Source organism: Cygnus atratus, chromosome 5 (assembly GCF_013377495.2).
Source record: "Cygnus atratus isolate AKBS03 ecotype Queensland, Australia chromosome 5, CAtr_DNAZoo_HiC_assembly, whole genome shotgun sequence".
Lineage (NCBI taxonomy): Eukaryota > Metazoa > Chordata > Aves > Anseriformes > Anatidae > Cygnus > Cygnus atratus.
Genome location: NC_066366.1, coordinates 48,142,641 through 48,161,536, shown reverse-complemented (window position 1 = coordinate 48,161,536; position 18,896 = coordinate 48,142,641). Strand labels below are relative to the sequence as shown.

Below are 18,896 nucleotides of genomic sequence, written 5' to 3'. Positions count from 1 at the left end.
CAGCACGCTGTCTGTCACTCCTCAGTCTGAGGACGTGCTGGGGAGAAGCCTCAGCTGTTTCTTCATGGAGGCAACTTTGGTTCAGCTGGATTTATCCTCCCTGCCTTTGTCCTGCACGGAGGTGCCTGTATTGTTCCCACACCAGGGACAAATGCGAGCAGCGTTTGTATCGTGCTGGGCCTCAGCTAATAACTGTGCTGGATGGGAGGTGCTTTCACATCTGTGGCATGGATAATCTGCAACGCAGATAATCTAATCATAGAGAATTGAGTATTGGCTCCGTGGGTATTACAAGCCTGCTCTTGCTTTTGATCTCACTTGGCCTGTGATTTTACTGCTCTTCAAGCAGCAGTGTCAGCTTGAGGTATTCCTGCTTCCTTTTTTTTTGCTCCCTCTTCAGTCTGTGACATGCCACCCATTCAGTTGTGCTAGCACACCTTGTCAAAAGCAATAATTTTCTGAAAATACAGTTAGTTCCCTGGCTTAGTGCTGACAACTTTTTAATGAGCCTTATTTAAGAAGCCCAAAAACCATTATGTTGCCACAGCTGAAGAGCAGAGGGAGTGTTAGGAGGCTTTAAGCTACTAATGCAATTTTTTATTGTGAAACAGCAGCCACAGGGCAGCTATACTCCTCTAATTCCACTAATAGCTATACCATTGTAAATTAGGAGTAATCTCAAGTAAAAGCAATGCCTCCAAGAGCACCAAACGTCTTTGCTATGAGAAGGTAAAATGTTAAAAAACGAAAAATGGTGGTAGGTTAAGTGGAGATTTGAGGGAAGGCTTTTTCTCCCTTGCAAATAAAATATTTTAGGAATAGCATTAACAAATAGAAAGATTTCATTTTAGCACATGAAAACTATAATCTTTTTGTTTTAGTACTTAATCACCACTTAGAATACTTCAGGGTTGCAAAATTACAAACCACACAGCACTCTGTGAAAACGAAGTGGCTTCACCAAGCCACATGAGGCCGTACACTTCATGGCTCGTTTGGAATGGGAAACAATAGAGCCTTGGGGGTCCCAGGGACCTTTGTCAGTGCCTTCAATGAGGAAAAGCCTACAAACAAAATGGCCTCAGGGGCCTCTCTGTCCCACAGCCACAGTGTCAGAAGGCTAGAAATTGCCGAGAAATCCCTGCTTTGTCCTTGCTGGTGCCTCCTCTTGATCTAGTACCCTTGTGGGGGGGAAAAAAGTGGTATTTGGGGGTGGGAGGGAGAAAGGTCATTTCCAAAGTCAGTTCTAGGAGTGGCATATGATAGCTTCATCTGTGATTTTGCTTTAGAGGGTGAGAATGCTTGTGAGCAGAAAACTTCATTGAAAAAAAGGAAAGAAATCCAAACAAAGGGAATAAATAGAGAGCAGGCACTTTGCCAAGGAGCAAAGAAATTCCCTTGACAAGTAGAGGAACTGATGGCTGTCGAGCTGTTTCCTAGACAGGAAAAAAAGATTGCAAAGATATCTCTGCCGCTGGAGACATCTCCCAGCCAATCTGGCTATCAAAACACAGCTGGCAACCCCAGGGAAAGAGATCCCTGAGCAACAGAGATCACCTGAAAAGATCGTATTTCTCCTGACCTGAGAAGAACAAATTCTATTACCAGGAAACTCGCTGCTGGGCTACAGCTATTAATTTACAAATGGCATTCAGCAGCTCTCATTTTCTAACTCTAGCCCTTCCTATTTTTTTCCTCCCTCCTGTTCCTTCTCTTTAGTTTCTCCCTGCTCCCCCCAACTTGTCTGTGCTCCCGACAGCCCACTGAGCATATTATGCTGATTATCTGCATGCGCTTATCTCCAGGCTTGTCTGCAACTGCTAATCCTATTAATTTACCTTTCTCAAGTAGTTATTTACTGAGTAGAAATAAAAATCAGTTACTTCTAGCAGCTGAAGAAAAACCCCGATCTTAGCATTTTAAAATAGAGTGTTTTCTGGTCTAGGTTTTAAACTCTTCAGGTTTCATATTTGAGTGGTGTTACTCTAGTACAGCGTGGCCTCTGTTAATGATTACAGCTGTTGAAGCACGTCTGTAATGAAAACATTGGAGTTTTTTCCTCTCCAGTATATTGCTACTGATTTGTTTGCTAAGAAATTTGGGATACCAACTCAAAACCCCAAGGTGTAGCTTTTCTATAAACTAACCAGGATGAATGTCACAGAGCCTGCTTTGCAGCTCTTCCCAAATGAGGGCTGCTTTGACAATGTTTAGAGATTCCTCGGTTCATACGAGACTACACAGCTCGCCGTGCATCTGCCAAGGGCCCTAACATAGTTTGGGTGGAGTGCAGCTTCCCTGTTTCACTGTGCAGGTGCCAGAAAGCTTTTGATTTAAGCATGCACTATGCTTTCTTCGTTAGAATGGCATTGCGCTTAGCCCAAAAGGAGTACTTCATCCTAAAACTCACTGTCACCCTTGTGATAGCAAAGGTGGTGCAATATTGTTTCAGTGTTATTTGGATATAAGGACTTTGAGCAGTCCTAAATATTAGGAATCAAAGGGTATGAGTCCTGGGAGATACATTGATTCAAGTGCAAAGTTTGTCTTTGGTTAATGAAGGTGTTCTGCATATACTGATAAACAGTAATAATAATTTCTTAGTCATTAATAAATTGCTTAAATATGGTCAGCTAAGTATTTCAGTGTTAGTTGAATTTCTACTTAGTTTTGTATGGATTTTCTGGTTTTCTTTAATATATGATTTCTATTTTGGAATAACCACCTAATGTAATTGCTAGGCTAAATTATACAGAGAACAGCTCATACTTAGTACAGATCATAATGAAAAGAGCAGATAGAAATTAATGGACTATGTCTGTTTATCAAAGTAAAATAAGAAGAATAATAAACTGTCATAGAAACATTTTAGAGGTTTTCTGTATTTAAATGGTATTCTTCCAATGGTACAAGATACTTTGGACAAATAATACTAAATTATACAGTATAAATAATGCAGTTGATTTTTACATTTTTCTGACTCTTACTCTTTTCTGTGCTGTAATTATTTTTCACATAGTCTCACTTTCTCACAATTTCTACATGCCCCTCACAACTCAATTCTTTCTCTGGTGACTTATGATCAAGAGGAATAATATACTTGGGGTACTGGGAATTTACTGGGTAATTTTCCCTATACTTCTTCCTCAGAAAAGCAAAGCTTTTAATATGTTTAAAAAAAAATAGACCCAATACTAAAAGGACCTTTTAATTATTTTTCTGGTCTAGTAGTCTAAAATACGAAAAACTTCAGTCCTATAATAATCTGGGATCAAGCCTCGTAGGTTTTCGGAGGTTTTTAACCTTTAGTAGAGTAAATTTTACTGTTTCCTTCCTTTTGTATTTTAACTTATCCCTGCTATAACATCTCAAATAGCAAAGTGACCTATTTATCTTCAGATCTTTAGTCAGGAGCAAAATAACCTATGAAAACAATATCAACGATGAAAATCAACAGTGGAGGACAACAAAATGGACTGTGTGCCTAAGCTTTGCTATCTAAGTATTGTTCTCCAATGGCAACTAATATTCTAGGGGTAACACTTGTTCTGTTCTCTATCAGCCTGGACCATAGTCAAGGCAGTAGTTTTTTAAGGCCTTGAGCAATGTCAGTCGTGCAGGGAGTGTGCTGCCTGCAAGCTACATGTTTAGAAAAAGCTACACCAAATCACACTATACATCGGATTGTATATTACAGAAGAATGGTGTTTTGCTTTTTTGTTTGTTTGTTTAGTTTTTGTTTTGTTTTTAATATTTAGTTTGTTAATATGATCTGTAAATCATACAGTTAAAGAATGGTTTGGGTTAGGAGGAACCTTTACAGACCATCTAGAAGAGAATTGGGGCTTTCTGCTTATGTTCTTTTCCACTTAAGTAAATAATAAATGCTGTAGGTTGGCTCTACCACTTTGTATACTAAATTTGTTAACAAACGAGACCAGCACAATAAATCGAAGAGGAAAGATTGATAGTGTTTTAATCTAAACTGTGAAAAGAAATGCTGGAACCACTCCAGTCACCTCAAAACACAACTGAGACTCTCATTAGAGATAGGTCAGCAGTATGCTTGATGTATTTAAGACACATTGACTTAGCAGAATTTGAGTAAGAATGATACACATTATTTGAAGTACAACTTCAAGCCATTTTTAAGCAAACAACACTAGTATAGACATCAATCATCTGGCTTCTTCATTCATGGAGTCACTCATTACAAGCTCTGCTACACTTCTTTGTTGGCTATGGGCTTTAAGTTTCCATTGCTTGACCTCTCAGGAATGATTAGATATTTAGAGAGGTCTTATCTCTCAAGGCCAATTCGAACGTCTCCCACCTTGCTCCTTTTGCAGAGAGGCACACAGTATCTGAGAAGCAGAGTAAACACAGCCAGACTGATAGACGGATACAAATGAAGAAGAAGATACCCTTTCACATTCCGTGTATTTATCACATTCCCTCACCCATCTGATGTACACGTAATGCTTCTTTTGCAAGGTCTAGCCTGTACTGCTCAAGTGGTGGTTTCCTTTGTCTTAGTAATCCCTTAGTTCCATCCCAGTGATAAGTCCAACCTTGTATTTCTGGGGGTGGATTTCATATGCTGCCAAAAGTGAAGTCATAAAAATAGGTGAGAAGTCCTCTGACGAAAAAGGACTTACTTATGGCCAGAAGGGTAAAGAGTATTTCAGATAATGGGTGCACTTGTGAATATAGGCTCAGGCTTCACGGAAGCCCAGCAGCTTTGAACAAAATAGATGAGCTGAGAGAAAGTGATGATGAATCCAAGGGGACGAAAAAAAGAAAGTAACATTTATTGAGGGGGAGGAGAATATGTGGGATGGAAAGTGAGGTAAATGAGCATCGTACAATGCTGAGTGAGTGGAAAAAGAAAGAGAAGCCATGTGACTGGGCATCTGTAAGCAACTGGTCATGTATGGTGATGGTCATCCTGAGTTTGTGTACCAAAAAGGACATATGTATATATGGGAGACAGATTTATACTGCAGGCTATTTGACAAAGGATTATCTTCCATTTTCGTGCATGTTTGGATATGAAATAGTGTGTGAGAGAGAAAATTCTGGAGGGAGAGAGAATACATACCGGATTGTAGCACAAGTCAGATTGGAAGCAGCTTCAGAAGCTGCTCCAGTCTCCTGCTCATGTAGGGAAGAAGACTGTGGCAAACATTACAATGAAGTTGCGTACATACATGTTTGCGGTACAGACTGAGTAGTAGATTTGTGACATCATTAATTTTCTTGGAAATCTGCAAAATTCAAGCTGCTGTACTCATGTATGTGTGTATAAAATAAGCTATCAAATACAAAATTGTATAGACATACATTTCCACTCATACCCTGATGAAGATACATGCATATTCATATTATTCTGTCCTAGGTTATTTTATTGCCCTAAGAACTAGGCTTGAATTACCATCACCATTACTTCTCTTAGTACATTTGATGCATGTACAGCTGTTTGTTTTTGTGTGTGTGTTTTGTTTTTTTTTCCTAGCCTTCTAAGCCAAAAGAGCTGCTTTTATGTAATTTAATGGGTGTAGAAAAACACTGAAGGACAGGTAAGGTGAAAAAGAATTGTATGGAAGAAGCATGGTTGTACCTTTGAAGGAGGACCATAAAAATAAAATTAATGTCCTTTCTTCTCTATATGAAAATTAAATTTCCTAATGCTGTTATAGTGCTTACTGGGCGTACTTCCCTATGCATTCTCTTCTCAAGGTTGTGCAGCACATTGCTGTTTTTCAGGTCAAAAGTAACAACACTTCAGTAGAATAATTGCAGTTTGTAAAAAAAGACTTTCACTGCTTATAAAATAGAGTTTTTCATTTTAATAAATATATAGTTGATTAGTCCCAGTTAATATATTATTGTGACTTAGCGATGATATCCATAATGTAGGTATCTTAAGCTGCTGTTTTTGTAGGCATAATAATCCTCAGTGTGCTGAAAGAGCACGGTAATAGTTCAGGACAGCAGGATTTCAGTTCATTACATTGTAGATTGTTTTTACTGTGTGTATATCAACCAGTTTCAATTCTGGTCGTATTGATTTTCTAGTGACAGCAGTCAGCATTCTGTCAGAGAGATGGTGTTGCATACAACTCAAGCATTATACATATTGTCTGGTGATAAAACTTCTCAATACCAATAATGGACACCTATGTGAAATTATTTAGAAATTGAAGTTTTCTAGAAAAGTCTGGAGAAAAGTTTGCAGTCTTGCTGGCAGGTAAATTAATTGGATTTTGCAGCACAAATGGAAACTGGGGAATGGAAAATCTCCTGCAAATATCACAGTTCAGTGGCTGGTGAAACATGGGGATGAGGGATATTTATGATGAGGTTGAAAGAGATACAAAAATGAAAATGTACAATAGAAAACATGCAGTACTAACACCAGTACAGACCAGATGTTTAAATGGCAACCAATCATTTTTTTTTACTGTGCACAAACTGGTGCTATTTCAGACTAATTTTAGGTAGGTAGTAATGGTGCAGAGAGAGCTGATTGCATTTGAAGTAAAAACAGAGCAGTCTCCTCTCCATCTCCGCCTGCTTGAAAAGTCCAAATAGAATGGAAGAATAAACAAAGCTGTTTCAATGATTAAAGTTTTTGAGGGCTTTTTTAAAACCAGAACAACAATTTTTGGTAATTTGTAGAGGTATTTGTATGGACTGAATAAATCAGTGGCTTAAATATGACAGAGATCTGGAATTTATCTAACTCAGAGATGCAAAAACCGTCTGGAATTTACATTCCATGTATGGAGGCTGGAGGAGCAACCACCTCAGCAGTGAGGGTAAAAACAAGGGAAGGGTCTATATGGGGTGGAGAAGGGAAATGAATGAATGTAAAAAACATATGACTGGGAGGCTTGGAGGTACAGGAATAAAGGATTCGCCAAACCTAACCCAAGGCTAGATCTTTCCAAAGAGTAAAGCAAAAACCAAAGGACTACTTAGCAATGCAGATAGCACATGATAACTAGCACAAGAAGAAGGGAGATCCCCAAAGCACTGAGGTTACATATAGTCTAGCTACATTCCCCAACCTAAAGAGTACATTTTGCAGTTTTCAGGAGGTACAAAGATGTAGAAAGTAAGGTCAAAGATAAGTTTGCTTTTAGATAAGCATAGACACAAATGAAAAGAACCGTGAGATAGAAACTAAGCTACGAGAGTTGAATTTGCTCAGCTGGGGAAGTATCACTGACTAATGAAAGAACCTGTGCTTGAAATTTTATGGCTTGTGGCAGAAATTTCAATCCATCTGTTGCAATGTGGTGGTGCTATATAGCAGGCTTCACTTTCCTTGATACATTTGATGTATTTGCAGTTATTTTGTTAGTCTACAATAACGCACAGGGCCTTAAAATAAAATTTGAAAAAGTGAACAATATGGATATAAAGGGAAGACAGGATAAGATGTAGTCCAAGTTTACTAAAGGTAGATCAGGAGTGTACTTTAATAACAGCAGAATTTTTATGAACAGAAACCTCATAGATCCAATTGATTTCCTTCTCAGTAAAGCCCTTGAAAATGCAGTACTTGTTAAGTTCTTAGCTGAAATAGGAAATAGCACAAGAAATGTAACTTAGATAAAGAACTGCTAAAAGAGGGATGACAATAGCTCTGTGCTGAAAAGGGCACTGTGAAACCAGAGAGAAATTTCAAGCGGGGATCTTTATACCAGCATTTAGCTCAATCTTATTTAATAAAGGCAGTGGCACAAAAATAAGAATGTGCTAATTAAACTTGCTGATGACAAAAACTGAGAGGCCTTGCTCAAAAAGAGCTGTATCAAGAATGCCATTCCTAGAAAACAGGTGACCTAGCAGGCTGGAATAATAGAAGTAAAATTAAGTTTAATATAAAATACAAGGCCATGTCCTTAAGGATTAATGACAAGATTTTCTGGTATAATAGGGGATTCATCCAGAGGAAGTGATAGGTTTGAAATGCCCAAGTGTAGTAATTGGTCATGGTGTGCAAAAAGGGGACTGAACAACCAATCTTACGAAGATAGATTTAAAAAATGCTTAAAGGAAGAAAGGCTGAGTGGCATATGATTACTGTCTGTGCATAAATTACACCCAGGTTAGCACCCTGGTGAAGGAAGAGTTATTTTAAGTCACAGCACAATGCTGGCCCAGAAGCAGATGAATATAAACAGAGCATGAATGAGACTAAGGAGGAAATCAGGGTGTGTCTAAGCATCAGAAAGTCAAGGTTCTGGAATGGTCTTGCAACAGGAGTTGTGGGTAGAAAAAGCTCAAATTTCAAGGTGGAATCCAAGAACAGACTTAAATGGTAGGGATTTCTGCAGGGGTTGAACTCAGTGATTTAGATGATGCCTTCCACACATATGTTCACAAAAGGTTAGAGACCAGGGGTAAATGGCCAGATCAATTTTGTTTGGGGGACAGGCTAATGATAAATTAGCAAGGGATTTACCTGAGAAATCATGAAACCCATGAGTAATCTAAGAGAATTGCAAACTGCTTCTGCAGGAATGGGTAAGAGAACATGGAAATCCCTTCATGTAGACAGTGTAGCTTCTTTATTTTTAAAATATTGATTATTTAAGCATGCTAATTGTTTCGTAGGCTGCATTTTGAATAGTCCATCAGGGATATTACCACTCCCTCAAATTAAAAAATCTGATCCTAAGATTCTAAGACACCAAAAAGAAACAAACAACGACAAAAAAAAAAAAAAACCAACCTAACCAACCAACCAAACCATTTCAATAACTGGAAGCTTCATCTGTGAAAGCCACAAAGCCACCTTAAAATGCTGCAATAAGTTGGATGTTTTCTGTCTGCATGGCATGTGACACTTACTTGTTTTGATTTGAGAATAAAAGAAGTATGTGAAATGCATTTTTCTTACAGGAAGATCTATACCTCTGTTGTCTTAGAAAGAAGGATAGTGGGCCTCCAGGGTACAATGTAGAAAAATACCCAACCACTCCCAATGGATTTTTTTTCAGGAATCAAACTCCTTACCTCTGTTTCTCTACAAAAGGAAACTGGATAAAACTGCATTTCTTTGACTCTTTAGGAAGAATTGAACCTAGTTCTCCAGTCTTTGCCTTGAGAAAGCTTGTATAAAATGCTCATGAGCAGAATTCTCTGCTTATGTTTGCAAAATACCTCCTTCTTCTGGGCATAGTTTTGTTCACAACAAAATTCTCAGTAAATGTAGAGGGAATGATATCAAGATCCTAATGTTTTGTAATCTATTTAGAAATATAGATTTATATTCACATATGCATATGTGCACTTACAACTTGACAAGTCTGACATTTATGCCTAAAAACCTAATTGGCCTTTTTAGAGTATGGCTTTGAAAGAAAAGTTTTTCCGCTTAATTTGGTTGCTATTTCTGTTTTCTATGATGTAACACTGTATACATGTTTCATATATGCATACAGGGTCAGTCTGACCATGGCATTAGTTCAGAGCTCAATGCCAGCACAGCTTTGCAATTTGAATAATCAAGTGCAAAAGCCTCATTTAGGGTTTTTAAGAGTAGAATCAGAATGTATTGCTGCACTGAACCAATTATCACAAACGTACCTTTTAAAGCTGATCTACCCAAGCAAGTATCTGATAACAATGCTTATCATAACTGAAGATTTTACAGATAGAAAAATCTGGAACAGTAAATATATAAATCACTAGATTTGTTAAAATAAAGCATTAGAAAGATGGCCTGACAGCCTTTGTATAAATATTAGCAATAATGTGTGTATGAATAAGATCAACTTATATATGCCTATTTTCTATTTAATTTTCTCTGTTGAAGGAAAAATGTTTGCACCATTTCCATGTAGTTTTATATCCCTGCTTTATTAATAATGTAAACTGCTAAGATTTTATTCATGTATTATTGAATTCATTGTAAGAGGAAAAGGAGGTAGAATTGTATATTTTTAATGAGCAGTAGCATGATTTTTAAAATCTGTGTATAAAAGACTCTAAAAAGCATATACATACTGACCTGCGAAATAGGTATTTTGTGGTTAAAATATGATACATCAAATTTAATAACAGTATTATAAAGTATTCTCATCTAGGATACTAACTGCACATATAACACACTATATAATTAAAATCTGAAGAGGAAGTTAGTAATTGGAATCTGTTGCTAAACATGAGTCAGCTCTTTTCCTTTTAAAAATACAGTAAAAGTGTTTTTGAAAGATGTAAAATTATTATGCCTTTGCATCAAACTACATTCAGTTTTGATGTGTCAATTTTGGGGACTGGAAGAATAATATCAAAACATTTAAGAAGAATTACTTCCTAGAAGATGTACTCTGGAGCTGTGATCATTAAAACCCAGTGTGAGATGTGAGAGCTGCAGGATGCTCACGGCAGGAGTTGGGTTACCCGGGAAAGAAATGGGTGGGGAGGAGAGCTGGATGCTGCCAGGCTGCATCCAAGCTCATGGAAGTCCACTCCTCTCCCCCTTCACGTGAGCAGCCAGGAGAGGCAGCAAGAAGGTGGGAAGTATGACAGCAGCTTTGAAGAGGAATGGGGTGGGGTGAAGGTGTCAGGGGCCTGAGGGCACCAACAGGCCACACTACCCCTGCTTATCCCCAGTGGGGCTCTCCCACCAGCCCCTGTCCCAGGACCCCACATCACTCCAGGGCTGGCAGCCCCTGCCTCAGCAAGGCCCCAGCAGGGCCAAGCTCCATCTCCCCACAGCCCAGCCCTGCCTGGCCATGGACACGGCTGAGCCAGGCCCACCCGCAGGCCCACATCCCAGCCTGGCCTCAGCCCATCCTGTCCCCAGGGAGATGTCTCGTTCCCAGGGCTGGGGCTGTCCCAGAGCCCCCAGCTGCCCTGCTCCTGACTGGGGCAGTGGGACAGGCCCTGGCTGCCAGACCCTGCCCTGCACCCCAGGGGGCCCCCGTAGCTCCCAGCCCACACAGCACCCAGAGAGAAGGGCAGACAGAATGCGCTTCCTGAAGAAATAAAATAGCTGTGGGGACCTTATCAGGACATCATTCAAGTCCCAAACACGTGATGCTCCTGCAGGAGGTGATCTTTTCCATCTTGTTCTCCTGGCAAGACCCGCCTCAGGATGGTGCTGGGGTCATAGCCTGGCGGCCGTGCACAGCACCTGGCAAAGCTGAAATGGGAGCTGTCGCATTCCTGCATGCTGGGTGGGTCTCAATAAAAAATCAGCCCTTGGTAAAAATACGCAGTGGATCTCAATACATCTAAGTAGTGTTGACATAGACAAAAGGATTTCTCGGTGAAAGAAACCTGAGAAGAGATTGGGAAAATGTAGAGGAAGGCTGGAAACTTGGCACACCATCAGAAAAGGAACTTGTGTTATTAGAAACCTCACTGTGTTCCATAGGTCTCCCTGCAGGGAGATACAATTAAAACACCCTTGTTTTACATTCGCCCTGTTTTGCTCACTGTTGGAAAATTGTAAAGTGTCATTAAAAACAGGCATTTTCTTACTGGAGTAAACTGCATGAGCATCCTTACAATGATAGAAGTGCATGATCAAATGATGCTAGCAGAACTCAGTGCTGTGTAAATGAGGTTTGGGAAGGCTGCTGGAGCACAGAGCTGGAAGCTGCTAGTCTATCAATGCAGGAGTCATTCAGGGAAGGTGAAGAGAGTGCATGTAAATAAATCCAATTATCCCTCTCACTCTGGTCAGAATTCATTTTATGTCCTCCCTAATTTGACCTCTGCTTTTACAGTCTTAGAAAATTTTACAGTATTTTAGGGATGTTTATTTCTTTAAATCAGTGCAGTGTGGCCTTTATTCCAAATGGTTGGCTTTATTTCTAATGCCTTTATTCAAGACACCCACTGGGTGTGGTTTAAATTACACTGTTTATAGTGCTGTACTCTAAGGCTTGTTCTGTAAGTTTTTACATATGGGAACAAACCCACCTCTGTAAAGAGAACGGTCTCTGTCTGTTGTCTAGAGAGATTAACCTAATCCTTACAGGGATTCCTCAGTCATCAGGGTGGAAGGAAGAACTAACCACAGGGTTTACTATAGAGGAAGCAGAAAGTGTAGAGAAAGCAACAGAAAATATGAAAGATGTAAGAGAAATGATGTCACGGACTATAGAGTGTGGAGAGTGTGACGGAGCAAACTGTGAATATGTGAAGCCAAGAACCAAACTGGCCTGCTGTGGCCTTCCAGGCCCTGAATTACTGCTTCGCATGGCACCCATTTCCCAGAAGTCGGATTCACAAATATCTATTACAATCTTAATGGAATAATGAAAATATTATGGAGATTATGAGAGGTCTTTCCCTTAAATGTTACGATTTTTGTCAAAATATACAAAAGAACTCAAAATCCAAATCTACTGAAAACTGTTACATCTCTTTGGCATCTCAGTACATTACCCACCATAAGGCTTTTCAAATAATTATAATAAAAATCCTTAAAAAGTATTATTAATAAAAGCATTAACTATACCACACTTCAATATGTTAAATAGGTGGGCACAATGTAAAAAGCAGACTGAAAATACAAAGAGGAACTTACTAATTCCTCTGGTTAGTTATTATTAACAAGGAACTCTTGTTGAGGACAGCTGCTGTGTTTTTGTCCATGTTGTAAAAAGTTTGCTGATCTGCTGTTACTGGGATAGAACTGAAATAACAATCCTGAGTGGCTCAAGTAACTTTTTATTTTAGGTGTTCAATATCAAGAGGTGTTTTGGTTGGTTTCTCCACAAAATCCTAAGAAAAGACTTGGCTCAACTTAGTTGAGGAAAACAACATTTTCATTAATGTATTTATAATTGTACTTTTTGCCTATAACAACTTAGTAGGGTATTTGTATAATGCTATTGAAATGCATTTTTGCAGGGTTTTTAAGACAAAAGCTGCAAAAACTTGTTAAATGCTGAAAAAGACTGCATTTTATCAAGATTGACATTGCTTACTCAGTAGGTCAAGGAAATGTCAAGATAAAAGATTTTACTACAAAACCAATTGTTACCAATAGTAAATAGGAACTACATATATAAATAAATAGGATAATCTAAAAGCAAAGTTCACACAAGTTTAATTTCCACTTGTGATAATGGGAAATGTTGCCCACATTTATGTGGTAGTGTTAAATATGTTTGTAGCAGTGTTAAATGAGTCTTTGATTTTTGATGTCATAGAAATATATGTATAATAACAACACCCGTAGTTAATTTATCCCTCTCTTTATCCGTAATTATGGCTAATTTCTAGGGAATCAGTTCATAAATTTGTATTTAGGATTTTTATTCTCTGGGCATTTAATTTACTCAAAGAAAAAAAAATAAATCTCTTTCTGTATTTGCTTTGCTGAGAAGTTATAAATTACAATCATTATGAACATCTGAGAGACAATATGAATAACAACATTTCGGCAAATAAACTGAATGCTTTTATTATGAAATTGGTTTAGTTTATTTGGCATCTAGAATATCAGTATCTTGAATGGGCTTTGAGTCTGGTCCTTAAGAAAACAGGTAAGTAATCAATTTTCTATAGAAAAGTGGTAGTTTTCTTAGTACTGAAGTTTACAGAGTGAATTTTTACATATTTTATTACCTACCCAAATAAGATTTTAACAAATATTTCCATGACCAGGAGAGTTCTGACTGAACTTTCCCAGTAGTTTAGACTCGCATTAAGAACTCTGTGCACATTGGAGTTTTCCTACCATTGAAAACCCTGCTCTAGATTGCCACCTGTTGTCATGCAATTTGCAGTAACGTAATAATCTGTAACATCGTGTTAAATTTGGTTGAAATTGGTCATGAGTTCTAAAACTACCTGGAAAAATTGTGCCAGGCAGACGGAAGGACAAATGCTTGTTCAAGTAGCATAATTACATAGGCTTTCTTTTCTCAGGAAAAAGGCTAGAAATTGCACATGACAAGATAATTCTTTTTGAAATTGTCTCTTCAGAGTTTAGTCACAAATTGGTAATGTGATTATTTTAGATTTTTCCTTCTATCTTCTGCATCGGTTTTAGGCAGATATATGTTTCTATATATTACTCACTGCATTTACACATTCTAATGTTTTACTTCAAAACGTGACAGATGTTAACACACTTGAACAAAAGCATTGCTAAACATCATTATGTGAACATAAATTTTAAAGTCAGTTCTTTCCAAGTTGGCAGTCAGGCCCTGCTCTTCTTAACCACGCACGTTTGATGACTTCCAGACTATCAGTGATGATGACTACTATTTTGTTCTGAATCCTCTTCTCCCTCTGTCTCACATTCTTCTCTTCTGTTGTTAGCAAATGAATAATACTTTACAGATTAAAAATAAATTAAGGGTAGGAAACAATGATTAAGAAAGAGTTTTCTAGTTTTCCAAAGGAAGAAGTCACTCAGAGAATTCTGTGGGATCTGACAGTTCAATGTTACAAAAAGGCTGCAAAAGGCAGTGAATGTAGAGTTGACGAAGTCTGCAGGTGGCACAAAGTATTCAGGATAATCAGCTGGAAAGCTGACTGAGGAAGGTTGCTTAAGTATTGCACAAATAAATTATAAAATGACAGAAAAATAAATAACTTAGTTAATGCAAAGTGCTTGTGTCTAGTGTTTGTAGGAAACTAATCCTAATAGCAATACATATGGTAAGGGAGAATCTTTTGCCACTCAGGAATAGGCTCTTAAAAGACACTGCAGCTCAGAAGAGTCAAAAAGAGAAACAGAATTGGTATAAGGCATTGGGAAAGGAGCCAAAACCAAACCAGTCATTATAATTTCAAGTAATACAATACTTGCATTGTTTGTACACTACAATGTGTACAAACTATGATGTACAAGTGTACATCGTTTGTACACTTGATTACTACATGAAATTCTGGTCATGCAGTGGTACTATTGTATAAGGTAGAAAAACCAGAAAAATTCAACAAGGGCATTGTGGAATGGTTTTGGTATGCAAAGAAAAAAAGCAAGCTTGTTTCCTCAGATGACTGAAGTATGAAAACTGAAGTGAGTTATCATAATGGTGTATAAGACCGTGAAGGTTTTTTTTTGTTGTTGTTGTTTGTTTGTTTTCCTTACAATGCAAGAATTAAGCTTAAGGAAAAAAAAAAAAAGAAGTACTATTTTATACAATATGTAACTCAAGTGTAACATTCTGCCCAAGTAGTCAAAACCATAAGACTGTTCATTATTTTCCCAGTTCCTTTACGGAGGACATATTCGATGATTCTATTAAATGTGAATGGTGTCCCCACTGGTCAGGGGACTTAAAAATTGCTGATTGCAGGAGTTTATTTCTTCCTTAAGCCTGCGCTACTGCCATTTGAGGCAGGCTCTCTGGCCAGACGGACCTTCAGTTGGGGCTTCACTCCCAGTGTGGTGCATGAGGGAAAAACAGGGTGGCAAGGAAGAAAAGGCTGCTTCTGCCTATGGAAACCCCATCTCCATCTTTTCCCCGCGGGCTGAACAGTAATCCCCTCCTTCAGTCCCGTCAGCGGAGGCCCGGAGAATATACGATGCCCCCAGCACAGGCACCTTCCTCGCTCAGCACCCACCGAGGGCCGGCCGCCATTTTGGGAGCCGGGGCAGGCGAACTACATCTCCCAGCAGGCCCGGCGCCGCGGCGCCATCTTGCCCCTTCGCTCCGCGGGGTAGCTCTGGCAGGCAGCGCGGGCGGTGAGCGGGGCTATGGCGCTGTTCCCGGCCTTTGCCGGTGCCGCCGAGCCCGGGGAGACCCCAGCCGGCAGCAGCGAGGGCTCCAGGAAAGGTAAAACCCTCGGGAACCCTTCCTCCCGGCAGCGCTCCGCGGTGAAGCCCTTCCGCTTCCAGTGGCCGCCGCACGGAGCTTCCTGCCCCGGCCGTGAGCGGCACCGCGGCGGGACCGGGTTGCGTGTGGGGTCCCCGGGGAGCCGGGAGCTCGGCAGAGGAGGCGCGCTGCCTGCCAGGCCCGCCTCTGGGCGCTCTGCTGCACGGGGCGGGGTGCCCTCGCCGCCGGCTCCTCCCTCCGCTGCGTGGGGCTGCGCGGTCCGAGGGGAGACTGAGAGAAAGCTTAGCACGCGCTGCCGCTTTGAATAAAATTATCGTACTGGTGAACAAAGTTCCCTTTTGCGGTGTAAATTTGGAGAGAACCTGAAGTGGGGATCTCTGAGGTGTGGGCGGGGTGCGCGCAGGTTTGTTTCCAGTTGTCTGCTGGAGGCGTGGCAGGGGAAACGCTCGTCCTGGGGAAGGGTGTGCACGGCCGCGGGTGTGGTGGAGAAGGTGGGGTTTATTTCATGCAGCAAATGAGTTTGTTTCCCCCCCCCCCACTAGCCTTAGAGAATTTAAAAAAGAATACTGTTTCCTCAGTTTCCTTATTAAGTTAAGTTTTAGTTAAAAAGGGTCGTTTTGGGAACTTTATGACTGAAAATATGATTCAGCTTGATCGTTTGACTGCCATGGTTGCTGTCTAATGAGTTATACTTTTATTAAATGAGCAAAGAACGCTAAGTGGTGTATTGGGAAACTCTATGAAGTATGCAGTCAGTCACAACATGCATTAGTTCTACTGGGAGGTGTTTTGAACTATGCTTTTTGTTTGCTATCTTCCACTGCCCTTGCCTGTCCTCTAGACACCACAGCAAGAGAAAACTCTAAGATAATTCCTGGCGTGAATTTCTTGTATGTTTGGTCCAGTCATTATGGTGAGTTTTAGGAGCTTTTAGGAATAAATGCTGGGGTATATTCTTCCCACCTCCTAGCAAGTTCTGCATTTTGCCCTGATGGCATTGCACCTGTTGATACTCAGCCTGCCAGTACAGAGGTGCTTCAGCCATGTTGGGGAGCCTTTCTGGTAACGGCACTTGGTGCAGGGAACAGTGGGCATAATAATATCCCAAATTATAGCTTCTAGGAAGAGAGGAGCTGCTGTGCCAAGCAGATGTACAGTAATATTGCTCTAGTAGTGAGGCCTTTGCTTACATTTTAAAACCCTGGGAATAGAGCCTTCAGGTTTGTTATGCAGTCTGTGTCACCGCAGACCACCTGTCTGGAAGATCAAGTTACACAGAAAAAGATGTTAAGACGTACTTTCAGATCTACGTTTTGGTTTTAGCATTGTTTATGAGATATGTTATAGTCTACTAGAAGCTTTTTGTATCAGAATTATTGACAAAACTTTAAGGACCATCTTTTGTTCACTCTATGTTTTACGCAATTTTGTACTTTAACTATCGCATTTCAGTATGAGTTATAAAAATTAAGTATTAACTCAGAACCACGTTAATGGTGGCATATATCAAATTTCACACGTTCAGCTTGTGAGAACTTGAGAACTTGACGGGCAGCTTTGGTATCTGTCTGTTAGATGACTCTCTTTCCTCAGAGCTGAGATGAAGCCAAAGTCCATCGTGATACAGAGATCACCGAATATGTGTTTTTTAACATGATATGCAAAACTGGGGTGTCTTTAGCAGTCATTCAGGACAGCTTTATAGTTTCATCATAAGAAATTAGGTGGTAATGTAAACACTGTCATCATATTTCATTCTTCTGACCTCTGTCTGATATTTTTACAAACTTTCATAAATCATTTATAAATATATGTGCTGTCTGAAACAGAAGTATTGCTGTACACTCATCCTATCCTGCTAGAATGCTGAGCTGCAGCCATCTCTAGAGCGCAAAGTAATTTTGTATATGGTTTCTTACACTTATATTATCAGGTTTAATTACTTTTTGGTAAAAGATAGACTACAAATTTATCAGTAGCCATACTGAATACAGCAGTGGTAATAATTAACCCCCTGACAGTAGTAAGCATTATGCACTGCATTGTTTACAATCTAAAGTATTCTGTAGTTACTATGATACAGTGATTTTTGCTGAAAGCACGTTTTCAGCATTTGGAAAGGCAACTGAAGGTCTTCATAAAACTCTTAAAAATGCCCCTTAGACATGCACTATATATATATACTATATATATTTTATATATATATATATATATATAATGCATATAAATATATATATGTAACTTGGGAAGGTTTGAAAAAGTGCCATTGGTTTACTTCTACTCTTGTACTCATGAATATAGATGGTGGAATAGAAGAATAGTAAGTGCATGCGTATTATCACCAAAAAATTGTCTTTTATTTTCTTTTCTGTAAGAACGTAGATCTGATCTGTGAAAATACTAAACTTTTTAGATGTCTGACAAAAAAAAAAAGAACGAAGTGGTAGAATTTTAAAGTTTGAAATATTTGTATCCACCTAACTGATTAACTGGAGATTTACAAGGAGGTTTGGACTTGCATGTTGCGTAATGGAAAAATTTGTTCAGTTCTTTCCAGAGTATCAGGTCAGTTTGATTGAATTGTTCAGAAAACACTGTAGTTGGAGAATTCTAAACATTGCACTGGTGTGTCTACAGAGGCATATTGACTGTGCAAGGGGGGTTTGTTCTTGCAATGTGATTCTTCAGTATTTTAAAAACACAATTTGATCTCATCTGTTCAGGTAGAACCAAGCTTAGGCCGTCAGGGGATTAATGTTTATGACTCCAGTTCTCAAGGTGAGATTTCCTGTGAGGCACTAAAACAATAATTTGACCTATTAAAAATAAATGTTACTCTGCTTGTGCTTACTGCTATAAGCATGCTGTACCAGGTTTAGTGAGGGACTTCACATCTGTGGGGGAATAACAGATACTTGCAGGTAAAGTTAAGTCAAAATAACATCTTAGAAGTTTGTTAATAAAAGTTAATGGTGATAATAAATGTTATTTTGCTATATTTAATGCAGATTTCCTATGGAAATCATTCTCGTACATGCTTGCTGTGCACCTATCTGCCAGCCTGCTTCCTCAATATCTCTCTTCCCCCTCAGGAGTTTTAACCCTTTCAATAAAATTCATTGT

At 39.3% G+C, this 18,896-nt stretch overlaps 1 protein-coding gene across 2 annotated transcripts in view; it reads left to right on the top strand.

Moving 5' to 3' along the window:
• Positions 1–13,497: 13,497 nt before the first annotated feature.
• Positions 13,498–18,896, top strand: part of NRDE2 (NRDE-2, necessary for RNA interference, domain containing) — a 31,827-nt gene continuing 26,428 nt past the window's right edge. For both annotated transcript variants that reach the window (XM_035539921.2, XM_050711145.1), the window contains exon 1: positions 13,498–15,773. In XM_035539921.2, the coding sequence (XP_035395814.1) occupies positions 15,695–15,773 (79 nt within the window). In that variant the 5' untranslated portion in view covers positions 13,498–15,694. The remainder of the gene's footprint in view (positions 15,774–18,896) is intronic.